The following is a 20326-nucleotide window of genomic DNA, read 5'->3' as shown; positions in this document are numbered from 1 at the left end:
CTACTTCTCTCAGCTAATATCCTCTAATAAGAAAAAACCCAAATTCTTGTTTGATACCATTAATTCTATTGTTTCGCCATCTGTTTCTCCATTTGTCGTGCTCTGCCAAAAAGTAATGTATTCCTTGACTTCTTTTTTGAGAAAATTAAGATTAATAATTTTAATAAAATTAATAAATATTATATCAGAGCTAGCATTTTACCTCATCCTGCACACAAGGCCTGCACTTTTGCTCTTTCCCATCTGTGTTTCTCCTTTAAACTAGTGACATTACATGATGTTACCACTCTGCTAGATAAGTTGAAGCCCTCTTATGGCCATAGTGATGTTCTCCCGACTTTGCTGTTTAAGCAGGTTTTTGATAGTATTGGCCTCTGTGTTGTAGAAATGATCAATACTTCTCTTTTAATTGGTGTGGTTCCTGACTTTTTTAAACATGCTATTGTTGAACCTGTTCTTAAAAAGCCCAGTTTAGACCCATTGCAACCCATAAATTATAGGCCTATAGCTAAACTCCCTTTCATGGCTAAGATTCTAGAGAAAGTGGTAGCAGAGCAGCTTACTACTTTCTTAGAGATATATGATATTTTTTACAAATATCAGTCAGGGTTTCATAAAAAACATTCTACGGAAACTGCAAACTGATATTTTGATGTCAGCTGATTCTGGGAAGCATACAGTGTTAGTTTTACTCGACCTTACATCTTGACACTATTGATCACAATATTATGCTTAATAAACTTCAGGATCTATTAGGGATATCTGGATCAGTTTTAAAATGGTTCTCATCTTACCTTACCGGTAGAAGTTTTAGTGTTTTTATAAATCAGATCATGTCAGATACTGTAGGTTTGTCGAGTGGTGTTCCTCAGGGTTCTGTCCTGGGACCGATTCTTTTCCTTCTGTATATACTTCCTCTAGGACAGATAATTAGCCAGTTTCAGGATGTCTCTTATCACTTGTATGCAGATAACATTCAGTTATACTGTTCTTTTAAGCCTACTGAGTTATATAAATTGTCATCTTTAATCAACTGTTTGAGTAAGATCAAGAAGTGGCTAAATGATAACTTTTTAATACTGAACTCAGCCAAGACTGAAACCTTAATCATTGCCCCTGAGCAGAGCATCCCTCAGATAAAACAACATATCGGTGCCTTAGGTTCGTCTGTTCAGCCGAGTCTCAGGAGCTTAGGTGTTGTTTTGATGCGGCCATGTCTCTGGAGAAACACTCGAAGCAACTTATTAAAAACTGTTTCTTTCAATTATTCAACATTTCTAAGGTAAAAGCCTTGGTGTCAAAGGCCGAGTTGGAGTTGATCATTCATGCTTTTATTTTGTCTCGTTTAGACTATTGTAACAGTCTTTTTATTTGCCTTAATAAGGCAAAATATTGTCCAAAATTCTGCTGCTAGGCTTTTAACCCACACGAGTAAAAAGGCACATATTACTCCTATTTTAGCTTCTCTTCATTGGCTACCAGTGAAATTTAGAATGCACTTTAAAATTTTGGTTCCAAATTTTAGAGCCTTACAAGGACAGGCGTCCCCATACATCTCTGACCTGATACAGCTGCGTACATCCTCACGTAGTCTGAGATCAACAGGCCAGAGATTTTTAGTTGCCCCCCTCACACATTTTAAAACTAGAGGGGACAGTTCGTTTCAAGTTGTGGCACATCGGTTGTGGAACGCTTTGCCTCCTTCCATACGCTGCTTGGTTGTGTGGAAAAGTTTCCTTCCGTTTGGCACTTCCTAACACATACCGTATTTCTCCTACTTTTCATGTTTCCTTGCTCAAGCCCGCTGCTGGTCCCAGAGACGAGGGAGAGGGGAGGTCCCGTGAACAGGCCCCTCAACCCATCACCACTGAGGGCGAGGAGGCCCACCAAGTCCAGGAATTACTCGTTTCCAGACGTCGGGGAATAATCCTGCAGTATCTGGTCGACTGGGAGGGGTACGGTCCAGAGGAACGCTCTTGGGTAAATTCTGAGGATATTCTAGATCCCAATCTCATCGATGAATTTCATCGTTTACGTCCCGAAAGACCGGCCCTTTAACCCAGTGGTAGACCCCGACGACGTTATCATCCTCCACTCCCCCCGTCGCTCGCGGGGGGGTTTGCTTCTGTCACGGAGACGAACCCCGTGATTCCCTCTGCTGGCCAGCCATCCCTCTGTGTCTGTCATTTCTGAGCGTTATTACCCGGTTTTGTTTTCCTATTGCTGATCCTGTCTGTCATCCTTCATGTACCTTTGCTGCCTACCTACCGACCCTTGCTTGTTTATTGGATATTGATTCTCTGCTCTTCCTGCGTTGTTGATATTGCTGTTACTGACCATTGCCTGTACGACTACGAGTTTCTGAATAAAGCCTGCAGATGGATCCCATTTCGATTTCTGGGTCATTACACTGTGAAATGTGCTATACAAATAAATTTTACTTACTTATTTACTTACTAACTGTAGATTCATAAATAAAGATAAATAAAATAGTAGAAAAAGATAAATGTTAAGTTTTATAAGAGTAAGAGCAGTCATATCTGAGGTTTAGTGCATACTTTAGGAAGGTACATTCGGTGTGAGTCTGTGTGAACATAACCAGTGAGTCAGTTGTTCTGGCAGAATTTTTGAGGTTATCCCATAACAAGGATGCATATGTCTCATGACTTTAAAAGGAAATTTTTTTGTGTAGAGAGAGAGTGAGAAGCCATGTGGCTGGACATATTCAATCTGAGCAGCTGTATTGAGGTTTGTGGTTTGATTAAGTCTTGTTTGTAACAGCAGCTGAAGCAATTAAATTGTAAAGCTAAAACTGTATCTAAAATTAGATTCTTGATGCCTGGTGGTCATGGATCATGTCCAACACAACCTGCAGTGGATATTCTCTGTTAAATGTATTGCATAAGCATAATACAGTATTAACTATTGCTTCTTTTTCATAAGGGCATGATTTTAAATGACCTTTTTTTCAGACAATCAGAAAACACCTTTGTGTTCTTCCAGTGTGGTTGAAGAATGAAGATAACTGCTGTAAAACTTGTCTTTCCTCACATTTTTGTTAACCTTGCAATTTATACAGCAAATAATTGGCAGTATAATGTAAAGTTGTGCTATAGATGTTTGGTGGCAGTCAGCTGGGTTAGGATTCATGGGTCAAAAGCTTTCCAAGAATCCTTTAATGACGCACACATACTAGGCTGCTAATGATTTTCATGAAGGAGCTCAAAATTAATGTGAGAGAGATATCCTCAAGTACCCACTTTTTTGATATTCCTGCAATGCTTTGTTCCATAAACACTTTTTAAAGTGGATGTTTTCAGTTTCTGTAGGCTGCAAATGATGTACATTAAGAATTAGAATTTGGTTCTATACTCCTTTCTTTATTACTGAATATTCTTCAAACACAGTGATTTTAGACCGAATATTTTGGTTCTGGATTCTATCTGTTGGGTTAGGTCCTGTGGGACAGGCTTGAGCTTGTTGCCAGTCCGAGAACCAATGCCATATTCACTGCACATGATCTAAAGGTCAGAAATGTCATTCATTTCTCACTGTGTTTGAGTACAAGTCCATGTGAAAAGAAGCATTAACAGCTCAAGAGGAATCTTGATGAACTTATATTAAAAGCTGAGCGATGGCAATTGGCTACACATTATCTCTGTCTTTAAGTCACTATCATGATGGCAGCAGCACAGTGGTGTAAAGGCTGCAATTAAGTAGCGGTTATTCAAAATGCGTAATTGTGGTTTCAAGAGTAAGGTAATGAATGTCAAAAGTTTAACACTACAAGCTTTCACAGAGTGGATGTGAACTTGTTCAAACAAAGAGTCTTTGATGGTTCACTCAGACTTTAATTATAAACGGTTGCATTTTACAAAGTCTTGCAGTTCTACCAATTATGCTTGTGCTGCAGACAATAGAGAACCTGCTCTTAGACAATAGGATATTCAAGGCCAGACCACTGCGCTTACAGTACATTTGGTTTACGGAGTTGATAGCAATGAGTACTTTAATTTCTTATTCACATTCTGCTGTTTTACTCTGAAGCAAAATATAAAGGGATTCCAATAAAAAAAGTAAAAAACAAAAAAAGGTTAAAAATGGGGGCGGGGGGTTGGCTGTTCAGTTGGGGTTACATAATTTTTCCCACCGTGTCCGATACTTAAATCATTGTGACACAAAAGTGTGGAAATTGTTGATGCTGCTTCGCAATGAGAAATTAAACTCCCCAATCTACCTATGCAGATATCAACAGTGCAACTGAATTTTGGTTGCCAGGTTGAGGTCACAAATGGGTTCAAAATTGTATGATCTGTTGTGTGAGTAGGATGCGTTTCATACAAGATCTGACAACTGAACAGACTTTGGAATAATATATTGATGTGATTATTCATATAACGAGGTATAGGGCCATACAAATTCCCCAGGAGAAATAATAAAAAAATGGCCGGGGGGCGGGAGATGGGTGTAAAATATGGGCGACTCCCAGAAAAATGAGAGTGTTATTAATACGATTACAGTAACTTGGACACTAAAAATGGTACTTGAGGCCCACTCAGTGAAACCATTCACTCTTTAGACCTTTAGAATGCTCCTTTCATGCTGAGCTAATCAAAATGACCTTGTCTGGTGAAAGAAAGGTGAAAAATTATTTTTTATAAGGGGGGTTATGGTTTTTCCAACTCAGTGATTCGGAATTTGTATTTTTTTTTTTAATCTGACATGTTGGTGTTATAACTTTCACTTGGATGCTATATATATGTATATATATATATATATATATATAGAGAGAGAGAGAGAGAGAGAGAGAGAGAGAGATAGATATACTATAGTATATATTGTTATATATGGTTGTAGATACATACTGTATATACATTGTATATGTGCATATGCATGTATTTGCAAGTGCTATGACAAACATGAGAGTGGTGTTTTACATTTTTACAGTTTTACACGTTTTACGTGTGTAGTTTGGTGTGAATGTAAGTAATTATTTTATGTTTGTATGTACAGTTACTATGCAAAAATATATTTTTTATAAGAGTTGAAATAGCTTTGAATTAAATGTTTTCTTTTGCAAGATATGTGTGATGTTTTGCATGTTGTGTGTGTTTTGAGTTTTGAGAAATGGAGCCAAAGTTTCAAAAACTGTAAGCATTTAAAAAAAAAACTGTAAATAATACCATTATAAAATATAATTTATTTTAATTAACAACAACAGCCAACATAAAAGTTGCTAGACAATTCAGTTAAAAGAACAAAGGTAGCACTCTGATATACAGCATTAAAGTTATATAAAAAATAATGTTATGAGATTTTGCCATCATCCAAAACACATCATAGGCAGAATCAGAGGAACATTTGTAGGACACCAAGTGGGATTTCTCAAGCGTATGCTAGAAAGATGAATTCAAAGCCAACTGTGCCTGCTTGCACTCCCTGCATCGTCTACAAACTACACAATCAATGAAAAGCACCCACATGCATACACAGAATCAATTTTACCCTCTCATGGTCACATCCTGCTGTCTGCTAGGAGGTGTTATTGCTAAGTATTGACCTCCCAGAAGATGAGTTACATTGGACACAGTATGCAAGAAATGGATCATCAGCAAATCTTCCTGGATGATTCCTCAGAGACTGGTTCTTGTACACTAATGCACATCCACCACATACACAGACAGTACATGTAAAGCTGACAGCAGGAAATTGTAAAATTAATATCAGCAACGGTGTGCAATAGGTGCAAATAAAACATTTAAATGCTCTTACATCTTTCAAGCAATATTTTTGCCATGTTGGAAAGGGAATTTCATGGGCATTAATCTTTCATACTGGACATTTTTAAGTCAGCTGGTACAAAATAGCTGTTTAGGTAAATCACTAGTGCCCATATAGAAGTATAGAAATTGGTCACGCTAGCACCACAGGTGCATAGGTATGTTCTGTATTTATTAGTGTTCTTCTGCTGAAGTCATGGCAGTCCATTGAACCATTTGTGGGAAAGTTATGGAAACTTGCACAATTGATGATAAGTGTAAATCTTATAGTTCCACCAACAGCTCAAATTTGCACTACTGGTTTTGCTAAAACCTTATGAACCAAAAGCACAAGAAGCAAAATCATTTTTCCTTTGATTTCTAGATGGTTCATCCAATCCTCAGCAAGTCATGGTTAGACTATACAGGCAAAATTTAATGAAGCTGATAAAAATTAGACAGTGAGTAAGCTAAAGTGGACATGAGGCTGTATTTCCAATGCTTTGTCATTTTGAGACAAAACTTCAGGCATATCACATATCAGTTTCATCACCAGAATGATATTCAACAATTATTTTTGCTATTAGTTTGCTTGGCCCTGTGATTGCTGCTTGCAGCTATGTTATTAAAATATTTTGTTAAAATATTTTTGAGAATGGAATTATATAGCTTTGTTTTATTTCAGACAAACAGCACAGGTGATTGTCAATCAGAGCATCATACATCTAGTGACATGAGATGATGAGATTACCTGTCATAAAAATTTAAATTTATGCTTTCTTCTCTCTTCATTTTTCCATCTGGGTGATTTTATGTTCAGGAATATTTCACATATGAATCACCTCATGGAGTCTAGGTGTAAAAAACATTTGAAGAAACCTATTAAGATAAACTTGTTTATGAAAGTCAATGTCTGGCTCAAAAATTATATGCATTTCTCATAATCAGTATTCATCTTTATACTTTCATTTCTTGTAATTTGGACTATTTATCATAAATTCCACTGATTATAATTGCTACCTTTTTACAATGTGGCTTTATCTAACAATGTAACTTTATCTCATAATTACCTATTTCATTTTTTACACTGAGGCAGAAATGGGCTAGTTAAGAGACACATAATTTCTCATGTCACGTATATTGGTGAGGGTCGGAAAATTAGTCTTACAAGCACTTTTAATCCATGAATATTGGGGTTACTTTTAGTTATCAGCCAACTGTTGAGTAACATTTTTTTATTCACCAAAGCAACTTTTTACTCTAATTTTCTATGCTGTAAATGATAATTTTGGACTGTGTTTGGAGGTTTTCATAAGTAACAGGCTATTCATGTAACTACAGGAAATCAATCCCACCTGAAACATAAAAATTGTGGACTAGTGACTCAGGCTTCCTGCTGTTCAGTTTGGATGATGTAGGATTTTGGTTTTAAATGGCTTGTGGCTTCAACAGTGCAATGCAATATGGTTTATTGTTAGTGTGTGGGTCTGAGAGAGGAATATAGGGCAGGAGGATAAATTCACTTCATTCAGTTTGCTGCTTCACTGAATTCCCATCTGTTATCACCACAGGGTTAGAAGATTGCAAAACAGACATTTCTTGGGATAGTGGCACAGAAAAGAGATAGAGAAGCTGAAGAGTCTGGTTGAGATGATTCAGTGCAAGACATTATAACTCTTTCTGCCATAATAATCGCTAATGTATGTCTGAGTGGCATCATTGCATTGATTTATTTTCTTGCAAAAGTTTTGGTGTAAGATTATGAGTGTTTCTGCTGTTTCATCACTTAGTGTCTGGAAAGCTTTCAGACTAGGACCAACAAATGTCAGAACAGTTTCTAACTGCAGGTGACCTTTCGTAACCACTTCAACAGCCATTAAAGCCATTACATTTCATACAATTGTTACATGGCATGACACATATTGTATTACATATTGCCTGTTTTGCATAAAAATTATGATTGTGATTTTGTATCGCACAATTTAGGCTGTTTTCCTCACAATTCTGAAAGAAGTCAGAATACTGTTTACAATTTAAATTTAAGAAAAACAAGAGCAAAAAAGATTGAACTACAGGTGTTAAAGCAAGAAGTGCTAAAATTATCCCCATTTCCTGTTTTTACTCTTTATTAATTGCACTTTTCTCTCTATTTCTTCACTCTCTGGAGCCTGCAGATAGTACATCTCATTGCCTGTCATTTTTAATGACTAAGCTCACAGTGTGTGACATAAGAAGCAACATTATGAAAACAAAACATACAAAAGTAATAAAATAAATGACAATCTAAAAACTGAGACAACTAGAACCCCCAATTGAGCTGTGCTGAGTTAAACTACGTTACTTTCAACACTTGACAAGAGACACATGAGGGGTATTTATATGAAATTACTAAACATGGAAACAGTCAGGGAGGAATCATAAACATAAATATGAGAAGACAATAAAACTAAACTTCAAAATAAATGTCCTGATGTGAACAGAAAAAGATACATGTGAAAACATCAAACATTATTACACAATAGTTGCTGACTGTTGTAATGTTGTGGATTTGATAATAAAAGTTGATTTGACTAAAGAAGCACGAAACACCACTTTTAAATATGAGATGTGTATTTACTGTAAGTCTGTGTGTGTGTGTGTGTTGTGTGTGTGTGTGTGTGAAAAACTGAGAGAGAGAAAGAGAGAGAGAGAGAGAGAAAGAGACACATTTCACAAAGTAATCATGATAAAAAATGTATTTAAAATGAATGAAAGAGTATTCTACGGAGCCCCGCACATGACATGAAGGAAAATATATAAGGCTAAATCGTGTGCATGATTTACTAGCTACTACTAAATATTGTAGAAACATAATTTTCTGTAAAGTTGCTTTGTAACGATTTATTTTGTAAAAAGCGCTATACAAATAAACTTGAATTGAATTGAATTTACTAATTCGTTCCCTCAATGTACTAAAACGTGCACCACGATTACTATTGCGTTCCCTGAATTTTCTATTGCATTCACTCGATTTATAAATTGTGCGCATTATTTACTAATTTGTTTCCCTCGATCTGCTAAATCATTTACATAGTTGTATACTGTGACATTAAATGGGTGTAACAGACAAAAAAATGTGTTTGTAGAGCAGGTAAATCTTAAAGTTAAAGAAAGTTAAAGGTGTCCTATGATGTTGCTAAAAATAACATTATTTTGTGTATTGAGTGTACTGAAATGTGTGTTTAAGCTCCAAAAAAACACATTATTTTCCACATACAGTACATAATTGTTTCTCCTCTATGCCCTGCCTTTTTGAAACACGTCGATTTTTGCAAAGCTCATTGAATAAAAATCTTTGGATTGATATCTTTGGAAAAATATTTGGATTGAACTGTTTTGGAACAGTGTTGTAAATACAAATTAACCACTGATTTCTAGTTGTATCGTCTTTTGGAAGGCCAAACAAAGTATTTTCACTTTTGCAATGAAACACTCGTCTTCACAACATGGTCAGCAACAATAAATTTATCCCTTTCTTTTCATGAACATGTGGACCGCGTTATGTAAATCTTCCCACATTGTGACATAGACATGGGGACATGTTTGAAGGAGGCATTTTAGGGGGGCATGGATGAGTCTTAACTTTTGTAAAGAATATCTCTTTGGGTTTGAAACTTTAGTCTTTGCAACTTTAGGGATCTTATCTATTCACGAACAGCTTGTAGCACTCCAAAGAGAAAGGAAGACTTGAAACTTCATCATAGTATGACCCCTTTAATATAACAAAAAATGAATCTGGATCACCAGTAGGCACTAGAAAGAGATTAATTTCTTAAAACCTAGGTCTATAATCCATTTGATTCACTCAGCAAAGCAGCATTATCAGACATTTATAATAAGTTAGGTGTCTCATTTAAACGAACTGCACTGGCTAATGATAATGAAATGCTCTGGTAGAGCAGGAGAGAAATGTAGGTGTAATTATTTATGCGGTTTTCACTTCCTGCATTCGAAGCGTAAATTAACATAAGTGGAAATTAAATGCCAATATTTGAAGAAGGCATTAATTTAAGCACTTGAGAATCTAAAATTGTTATCCCACAACTAGGATGTGATGTCCAAGGGATGGTGCTTTTAAGCATTTTGTTTTTGCTGATGGAATAAATTGTCACAGATATACTCCACACAAACACACGTCAAAGGATCAAACCCCAGATACAAACTGATTTATATGCAAAACACACGCTGTGAGTTTATCTTCTTATTTCTCATGTTTCATTCTTTTGTTTGAAAGGGTAACCCCGCCGTGAATAGGTTTCGCTCAGTTATTTATAGAAGATTATGATGAAAATGCTCAGGGCAAAAAATATTTTTTCTATCTCTATGTTCCACTAATACTGCTCTGATTGCACTAACCGCTGTCTGACGAGAGATGTGATTGTGATCTGCCTTCCTGTGTGGCCCTATAAAGACCAGAGGCTTTGGTGTTTTATCCCCCCCGTCTCGTATCATTTCCCTGAAACTCCACTCCCACTGCCAAAGACAAATACACGAAGGAAACAGGAAGACGAGTGAAGAAAACGGGACTGCAGCTAATGATCTTCCACAGAGTTTAAATGGCATCATTTGCAATGCAATGTGATGCAATTTTCTGACACCCTGCTGCCCGATTCCTCTGTGGAGAACAAATCGATTTGAACCTGACAGACAGACTGAGGCTTTTTGTACTGCACTAAGAGTTAGAGCCATAACAACTCAAGAAATGACTGGAGTTGAGGTGTACTGTGTGCTGGCTGAATTCAGCAAGCTGCAATGGTGAAGTCAGCTTTTCAATGCAGTTATCATTCCAGCTGCCGCAGAGAGATAACTTCAACTTCACAAAACAGGTCGAAGTGCTGTTGCATTCAGTGATACATATTAAAAATTACTCCACAAAAAATGTAATAACATTCTGTCAAACTGAAGAATATATAGCCAAGGAATGAGTGTTAGCTCACAAGTTTATAATAATATTCTAATTTAAATTATAAATATACTATAATTTTACTCGAGCGCAAAATGAATTGCTGTGGACTGTAGGCAAGTGCTAAAATAATAAAAGAATACATTGCAAAAGTAATGTATTTGGATTATCCAAATCCATATATTAATTATATGATTCATTTGATCTGTATTTATTAGTAATTATAGTTTACAGCAAAAATAATGCAAAAATAGGCATTATAAGTATTTTTTAATTATTTTTTATTATTATTTATTCTTATTTTTATTAATAGTTGTAGAAGCATTGTTTATGGGATTGAAAATTTGAATTTATTGGTACACCTGATATAAAATAATCAGCAGCAGAAAAGTAAGAATATTTCCCATGAAATATACTCAAAATACAACTATGAATATGAGTATTATGAGTGTGGTAAATAATATTAATAAGAAGTACAAGAAGAAGTACAGGTAGACAATGAACTGTATATCAGTCAACAAAGCTCTACACAAAATATCACAACCTATAAAGTGATTCTGAGGAAAATACATTTATAATGCTGTCTCAGATAAGAAGCATTAAATGAATAAAATGTCCATTATGAGTTATAATCTCCATTATATTTATATAGAGATGTGTTGTCTCTTTGTTGTAATGATTATCAGTCTGATGTGTTTTTAAATGACAAACTGAGGCAGAACAATAAGACAGAATCCTATTAGCAGACTGTTTTAATGGACTTCTTGTTTATGAGGAGTCTGATGCAAATGAAGAGAAGCTGTTAAATGAGGTTGCTCTAGGCGGATCTTTAGTGGGATCAGACAGGAGAGAGCCTCATTATAAGACATTCTGTCTGATTTACTGCTGTCTACCCATCGGCTAACACCAGCTCACCCTGTGCATGGCTGATTATTTACATCAGTGCTATATGTCTGCCTGTATGAATTTTTATGCAAGCGTGACTGCTCATATGCACAAGTGCTGCTTGATTGGGTGTTCTTTTTGGACACTGTGAGGCCATTACAGAGATGAGGATGTGATTATAATCACACTCTGTTTTAAATGTCGATATAATGCTTTCATAGGGCTGCCCAACTTTGGCATGCATGAAAACAAAACTATCAGCTTTTTTGTTTTGTTTTTTTCCTTTTAATACTGGACAAAATGCTGAAAGTATGCACATAGTTACACAAGGGACCACTTCTGCTTTCTCTTGATTGATTGGTTACTTAAGCCATGTGACACAAATAATTGATGCACTTGACAATGCGTCTGGGGGTGTGGTTTAGCACGGTGGAAACAAAGCCCAGTTACCTATACCTATTTATTTGGTGTAACATTTTTACACTTAAAAGTACTGAGAACATTTTAAACCTGTAAATAAATGAAACATAGCTTATATATTGAAGAATTTTTGTAAATAAAAAATTAAGTAGATCTGCCAGATTTTTTGACATTTTATTTTGGTAAATGGTATTTTGAGGCTTTATTAAGATATAGTTATTTATTAATGTGATAATTACAAAGCCATTGAATTATTTTATTTTATATTTATTGATTTTGTTTATTTGAGAGAGATTTATTTCATTTATTTTGAGTCTTGCAACATTTCAGTACATTAAACTAATTAACGAATAATGATTTCCTCAAACAGGAGTAGATTAGTTATTGTGCTTCATTAACAGTAACTGGAGAAAAAAACTACAAACACAAAGCCCATACCTTCTGTGTTCTAAAAATAAAACTAGAACCGAACAGGAAACGAGAGTGCGTTTGAGAGTGCAGTGCCTTGATAAACATATGCTTTTCTACTGGAGCAGTCAGTTAAATTGATTGCAAATGTGTTGTGGTTGACAAATGACAAATGGAATCCAGGTTTTGGAACATTCTGCCTGAATGGCACACATTATTGATTAGACACACAGGCAGAGACGGAGATTGTTCATTCTAGAAACTAACAGGCACAGATGCAGGTGAAGGGAGATCACGCGCTGATTGCTCTCTCAGTTTCTGATTAGCAGTCGCCTTTACAAGGATACCTTCCATCTCTTGATGGATTAGATGAATTATTAAAATATTTTAACAAAGGTAGACTTGCTGTAGCGAGTGACCATTTCTCTGATAGTATCTAGTGAATAAGAGTCATGGTGTCTGGGCTATCAATAATTTGAGTGGTTATATCTAACCAAATGTGATGCTGTATTAAAGTCCCAGCATTTATTTCTCTGGAAATTTTCAGAACAGGTGACATTTTTAGTACATGCAAATTTGGAACTTTAACAGTCAGCGCTGCTACCAGCCAGCCCATATATGGTTGATTTAAAACCTACCAACATAATTTGCATGCCTATTTTTGTTAAAAGAAAATATTTATATAACTCTTAACATTATTTTTTTCCTTAATTTATTTCAGTTGTCTTCTTTTTTGATTTAGTATTGGCTTGTGGCATGTAATTTATTAGACTGTCTGCAACTAAATTGTGAATTACCACACCTTTGGTCACTATGCAAGCTAAATGCTTTTTATGAACGTTTTGTTCAAAGTTCAACAACCTTTATTCTGTTGAAGATGAAGAATCTTGTGGCAGATATGTATCTGGTGAAAAGGAATTGTTGAGCAGGAGTTCTCATTTTGTTAGTGTGTGATAAAACAAGATGTAATTAGAAGTTTTGCTGAGGATTCACTGTAATTGTGTATGGGTGTAGATGTTATAGAGCAGCAGTGTTCTCTATCTGCTCTCCATTTCATTGATATAACAAAATAAAATGTTTATAAATCCACCACACTCCTCGTATACTTCCAGCTGTCAAAAAAAGGGTTCTCATTGACTTCTACTGTATTTCTCATGCATACTGTCAAAGCAGAGGGGACCAGAAACTGTTAAGTTACAAATATTGTTCAAAATATCTTTGTTGGTGTTCCACAGAAGAAAGAAATTAACATTTAGAACGACATGAGGGTGAATAAATGATGAAATAACTTTTATTTTTGGTTGAACTGTCACTTTAACACCAACAAGTAACAAACTCCCAACATTTTTAAAAACAAAGTAACTGCAATTGTTAAGTAAACTATTTCACATTTTACTTCTTCTCATGTTGACTTTATTTGCGCACCCCACATATCAATGAAAAACAATGAAAAAAATATATATATATTTGTGATAAAATTGTGATACAAAGCTATGTATTAAAATTACACAATAACAATTAATATTAAAAATGTGTTGTTTGTAATATCAGAAATCAGAACGAGCCGCACATACAAGGAATTTGTTCTGGTGACAGAAGCTTCCAGTTCACAGGGACAAGAACAACACACGGATAATAAAAAATAAAGACATATTAATTAAATACACATATGTACTGTATATATAAATATATAAAAAAAATTGTTTGTACAGGTGTGCTATAGATGTAATAGAATAGAATCAGATGTATGGATGCACAATGATGTGTGGTATCAAATATAAATGGTACTGTACACATTTTTTTATTGCACAATGGGGAAATCAGGCAGCATAATGGATTATTTTTGTACTGCTAAAGTCACTGCCACAAGAAGCCTTGCACATTCAAGCTAAAAATGACTGTGCTTGCTCTTAAGTTTAAAAACAAGGTGGAAAATACTTCTTACTGCTCACATTATGAGTGGTGTGTTTTTAAGGCACTCAAGGAGACCAATTGAATGGCCCCTGAGCTCTCCTTTTGTTTCATAGAAGAAAGAAACTACAAGAGGTGAACAAATAATGACAGAATGTCATTTTTGAACGAACAACTTCAATCTACAGTTGATTTTATATAGTCTCTCTTTGATGGGTCTTTATGGTGCGAGGTCCCTTTAAGGCAGACAGCACGTCGTGCATTCCTATGAAAAAAGCGGCGTTTTAAATGCCCAGTTGACGTCATTAAACTTTTTAAGCGGCTGGAGTGCGCGCGGAGGGGAAGGCACACACGCGCGCGCTTTTCCAGCCGTTCGCTGCAGATGCGACTGGACGGGCTCCGGTTTTCTGGAAATAACTACAAAATCAACAGTCCTTGTAAGATAACTTTCTCTCCTTTAAATATATTATTATCGCGGTAAATACTTGGTTTATGTTGTGACCAGTTATTATAGGAATGTTTTAATGACAACAGATGCATAAAAATGAGTTTGCTTGAGTGGGAATCTGTTGCATGTCCTGTTTTACGCGTTACATTTATTCTGTAATACTGCTGTTTGCTTGTGTTATCGATAACAAAGAGAAACCTTCACAATTAAATTGGCGTTTCTGATGTTTTTTGTTCTAAATTTTCATTAAGAATGGCAGGTGTATTAGTGAAACTCGTGCACGCGCGTGTATATTAGATCTCGTGTTGTAAAGTTAGTTCTGTTGTTCAGTTCATACGGATGAACTGTTCCGTGGTTTCCGCACTGTTCTGCCGTGCATAAGCCAAATGCATTGACCCAGAGCTCAGCCACGGACCCCAGCAGTCACACGGACAGAATAATGTTCGTATTGCTGACTCCGTGTCCCTTTCCGTTTGCTGCCCTTGACAGAGGAAAACGAGAGAACAGAATAATGACATTCTGAGGCAAGCTGCTGTTGTTGTGCTTTAATAACTGAGGCTGCCAGACTCTAAATCCATTTGCTTCTGAGCATGATTTCAATCAAATGTGAACTTGCTAAATAAATGAACCTTCATGCTCCTCGTATGATTTTATTCTAAATGAATTTTCATGATTAAAACAGCTATGCTAACATTAAAAGAATTGTTAATGCAAAATTAAAGTCTACAAACTTAAAAACCCTATATGACTTTTTTTTCCCCTGTGGAACTCAAAAGGAGATGTTTTGAAAAATGCCCAAAGCGAGCTACTTCTTTCCATATAATAAAATCATTCCAGTGCCTCCCAGTCTCCATAAAGCACAATAAAATCAGTTCATATAGTTCATGTCCAGTGTTACTAGACTTCTGAAGCCATACAATACAGTACCTTTGTATGCAGAACAGATGGAAAATCTTAATTACCAGAAATCTATGGCTGTTAAATCTCCAGATCTCATTCACACCTCCATATTTTTAAACCTCAGGCATCATGATCAGTTAAGAGACAAATTAATGACATTAAACATTTGATATTAACAATCACATTTTAAGACAGCTTTCACATTGATCCAGAGAGACATGCTGTCACTACTGAAGTGGCATTTCAAGCACATATGTATTTTATTTAATGGATTATGCATTATTTAAACTTATTTTAGGTGCCATCAATGCTCCATCTTGGGAATAATGAGAGTATTTACAACATAAAATTTTAAACTTACAAGGTAATGCAATTCCAGGGAGGACTTTTAGTGAAATAACTTTCACTAAAAATATTCAGAAATCTATTAATAAAAGACATGGCTTAGGAACAGATGGAATGCAACAACTCTTTTTGAGTTTGATATCTACAGGTCACTGTCACTGAAAATAGAAAACCATATGGGTTTCAAACACCATAAGGCTGAATACGTATTTTTTATTTAATTTGCTAAGATAGTTCGTGAGGATGAATATATTTCTGTCCTAATTCTTGAAGAGCCATGTGTCATTTACCTAGGCAAGACATTTACACAAGGCTCTGAATGCATTTTAAGGGAATGATTAACAGGACAAGAGAAAATCATTTCTAAATAACACTGATCTGCAGGTGTCATTCAATCAAACTGTTATTAAAATGTCACAAATTGCATAGTCTTCAGAACACACCAAAGTCTCACATTTCTTGAGCATGAGATTATTTTATTCGAAGTGAAGTTAGTAAAAAGCATGAGCCCTGTCAGAATCACATGATGCAATGTCTGTTTCTACAAAAAAAAAAAAAATGCTGTAATGTAATGACAACAAGATCCACGCTGGGTATTTGGAGATAAATATGTGAAATCCTTTTTTGGAACTTTGCCATGTTCAGCAGGACTTACAATGTACTCATGATCATTGCTGTCAAAAATGGATTAGACTTGCTTCATTTGATGATTTAACAGTCTTAAGAGTGGTCTGATTCCAGTGCCGGTCTTGGGTTCTGTTCTTGCCTGGGTCATGTGGATTTGGGTTTTGCCATGGGAATTGGACTTTAGAGTAGAGGATGACACGGGAGTGGATTTTCACTCCTGTCCCGTCCTACTCCCATAGAAAGAAATCTTGTCCCGTCCCACTCCCAGACCAAAGTTAAAAAAATAATCCCATCCCATCCCGCTCCTGGTAAATTGACTCCCACTCCCATCCCACTCCTGTTTAAACTGACTCCCACTCCTGTACCGCTCCCATATATTTTTTTCTTCAATTAGTGTTTAGTTAATACATAGAATTTGATTTAATCTGCTCTCCATCCTGTTTTAGACCAGCTGCTGACGCCTGTTTCTAGATTTTCTCCAGAAAATGGAAGACAGCAAATAAAAGAAAAACAGTACATAGTTCACACCATGTCTACAATAGTTTAATAAACCCAAACAGCACATAAAGCTGCATTTTACTCATTTATTGTTGAGTAAACAATACATTTATAGTTTACATTTATAGTTTTTTTAAATTACATGTTAACGATTTTCAAAAGGTCTGTGGTTACAGCATGGTCCCTAGTCTGCACGAAAGGAAGAATAATATTTTTAATGGGCCACAAAATATCTTACATGTAAAAAAGATTACCAGTTTAGAATATGGAGATATTATGGCGTTTAAAAATTGTAAGGAAAATCTGGTGTTTAGGGTTTAGAATCTATAGATCACAGACTACTGCGTGAGAGGTACAATTTATGTATAAAAATAGTGCAGAGTGACATAACTGACGGAGCTCCTCCTTGACCGGCAGTTTTATTTTCTCATACTCCCCTTCTACGTGACGGGAAACTGTGCGTGCACATGGCAGTATGTCTTCCACCTGCACGTTACTTCCATATTTGGCTCCAATGTCGAGCAGCTCCTGTGCTACATTGGTAAAGCCTTTCCCCTCTACCACAGAAAAGGGTCTGAGTTCGCTGCACATGCGAGCAATTTTGTCGGTCTGACGAGACTTGACACCTGACGGCAATTTTCGCTTGATGAACGAAGCAATGCTTGGCTGATTCTTTCCCGAATTTGCCTTGCAGGTGTGCCTCTTCAGACCGCTCGTCCCTGAATCACTTGCGTACTTGACTAAGACTAAGCATGTCTTACAAGCAGTGTACATCGTGCTATCACCGTCACATTCTACTTTCATAAACTTAATTAATATTTCAGACTTTCCGACCAGTTCTTTGAACATAATAGACATGTCATTACTTCTGACTTTGCGCTGTAAATCATTTTTTGCAACATCGACTTCTCCGCGGCTGTTAGCTCTCTCCATCACTGCTCTTTGAATTCCGGCGGGAAGCCGTAACAAAAAGCACTGATGGCTTCTGGGACGGCTGGGTCTTGTAGTTATTTTTTAATTGTGTTACATTGTAGGCGTATTAAAAGGAAACTACAAAATGGTGCATTTACTTTTTTCTTTTTGTTGTCGTCTTTGCTATTGGTTGATTCCCGCTCCCGTCTGCTCCCATTAACCATTTATCCTGTACCGTCCAAATCCCGTGATTAATAGCAAAGATGACTCCCATCCTGCAGGAATCCCACGGGAATCCCGTGACCCGTGGGATTCCCGAAAAAATGTCAGCCTCTACTTTAGAGGGGTTATAAATTGGAAGACAGGCGTGATAGCATTCACAGAATGTTTTCCCAGTGGTAACTTTATTGCCTTTGTCTTAGGAGAATTGATATGAACACCGGCTGCTGATTACTTCCTGATGTTACAGGCCAAAAAGAAAGCAAAGCTAACACTTTTTGCATATTCTAGGAGCCTCTTCAGCCTCTTCAGTAAGATTGATTTTATGAGTATGCAGTCATTAAATGAGGAACAGGAAAATGTGATTAAGATGTCTCTAGTCAAGTCAAGACAAGTCACCTTTATTTAAATACCGCTTTATAAAATACAACAGGGTTCCTCAAATCTTGTACTGGAGGGCCAATGCACTGCAGAGTTTAGCACCAACCTTGATCAAACTAACCTACCTGTGATTTTATAATGATCTTGAAGACATTGATTGGATGTGTTTGATTAGGGTTAGAGCTAAACTCTGCAGGAAAGTGGATCTCATGGGCCAGATTTGAGGATCCCTTGACAATGCTACTGACTCAGAAATTACAGTTCAGCTTTAATCAGTGATTTATATGGGAGATCTTCAACAAAACATTTTGTGATAGTAACTAGACCAAAAGTGATTAGACAGCATTTAACCCTGCAGGCACACACTCATTCAGTTTTGATAAAGTACACATAATGAGAAATAATTTGAATAGCAAATACGATTCAATGTTTTTGTGTAGAGAGATGATCCTCTAATGCTATCCTAGATTTGGTTTGTTTTACTTTCACATTAGGTCTTTAGTGCACAGGGAAGTGTTATTTATTGTGTTTGCCAGCACGTTTTACTCTGAGCAAATGTGTCTTTAGTTGCTTGATAGAAACCTCCTACCAAGGAATACTAATTTAGTAAAAGTTGAGTGTTATTTCCCTGGGAAGTACAGCTTTTATCACCACACATTTTGCAACTCGCATGCAAATTGAAAGTATGAAAATATTTCAAAATTCAATCTAAACAGATGTTTCTGACATAATGATCTGCAGAAGCATACGCATTAACATACACATTTTAAACTCTGCTCTTATTCTGCAGACATTGATTAGTAACTCAGAAAGTCTGTCTCTTAGCTGTAATGGCCAACAACACTTTTGTGTTTGAAAAACACACAATAGACACAAACATGTACAACATAAAGACTGAATGCTGAGAGGGTCCATACCCCTCTCATTCAAAACATCCAGACAGAGATAATCACTCAACGGCGTCTGATGTTTCATTTCCTGCCAGTGAATCAACATCTGACTGCATCTCTACGTGCTGTCTCTTCCAAATTAGATTAGAGGCTTTTTTAGCTTTAAATTGCAATTGACTGGAGCAGGTGCTGCATGAGTCCAATGGGTTGTCCATTTAAATTCACTGAAGCGTAGAAACCAATAAATTTCAGTTTAAACTAACAATGTGAATTTTGAGTCAAGCTACTTTTTTTAAGGCTTTGTATGAGGAACAGGCCCATGCCTGATAATTTAGCATCCAAATCCTAAGATCCTTTACAAATCTGCCCTCAGCGTAGTGCTGTATCGATCTAAAAATAAATGAGTAAACAAGTTATGACCGATTCTTCATTTTTATTTGTCTGCTTAATGCCATTTTGTTATCAGGAGTGTTAGTATTGATTCATTAGGATAGTGCAATGTGACTCATTTACCCTCACAGTCATTACAAAAATACAACAGACCGTGTGGGACTGTCAGTATGAATGTAATTATAAGTGTGTAGCAGGGTGCTGGGCAAAAAAAAAAAAAAAAAAAAACTGTCCAAATTAAATTGCAAAACAGGTTTCCAGAACAGTTCTTCATCTCTCATTGGCTGGACAAACAAATAGTCCCGCCCCAAACTAGCCAATGTTGCTATGTTGGCCTAGTCAGGATTCTCATACAAACAGTGCCTTAGTTGCTTTGTAATTTTTCAAAGAA

At 36.2% G+C, this 20326-nt stretch overlaps 1 protein-coding gene across 2 annotated transcripts in view; it reads left to right on the top strand.

Moving 5' to 3' along the window:
• Nucleotides 1–14660: 14660 nt before the first annotated feature.
• LOC128016208 (PTB domain-containing engulfment adapter protein 1-like) overlaps nt 14661–20326 on the top strand; it is a 43887-nt gene continuing 38221 nt past the window's right edge. For both annotated transcript variants that reach the window (XM_052600695.1, XM_052600694.1), the window contains exon 1: nt 14661–14762. In XM_052600695.1, coding sequence (XP_052456655.1) covers nt 14708–14762 — 55 coding nt within the window. In that variant the 5' untranslated portion in view covers nt 14661–14707. The remainder of the gene's footprint in view (nt 14763–20326) is intronic.

The sequence above is a fragment of the Carassius gibelio genome, chromosome A6 (genome assembly GCF_023724105.1).
Source record: "Carassius gibelio isolate Cgi1373 ecotype wild population from Czech Republic chromosome A6, carGib1.2-hapl.c, whole genome shotgun sequence".
NCBI lineage: Eukaryota > Metazoa > Chordata > Actinopteri > Cypriniformes > Cyprinidae > Carassius > Carassius gibelio.
This window is presented reverse-complemented; position numbering and strand designations above follow the sequence as displayed.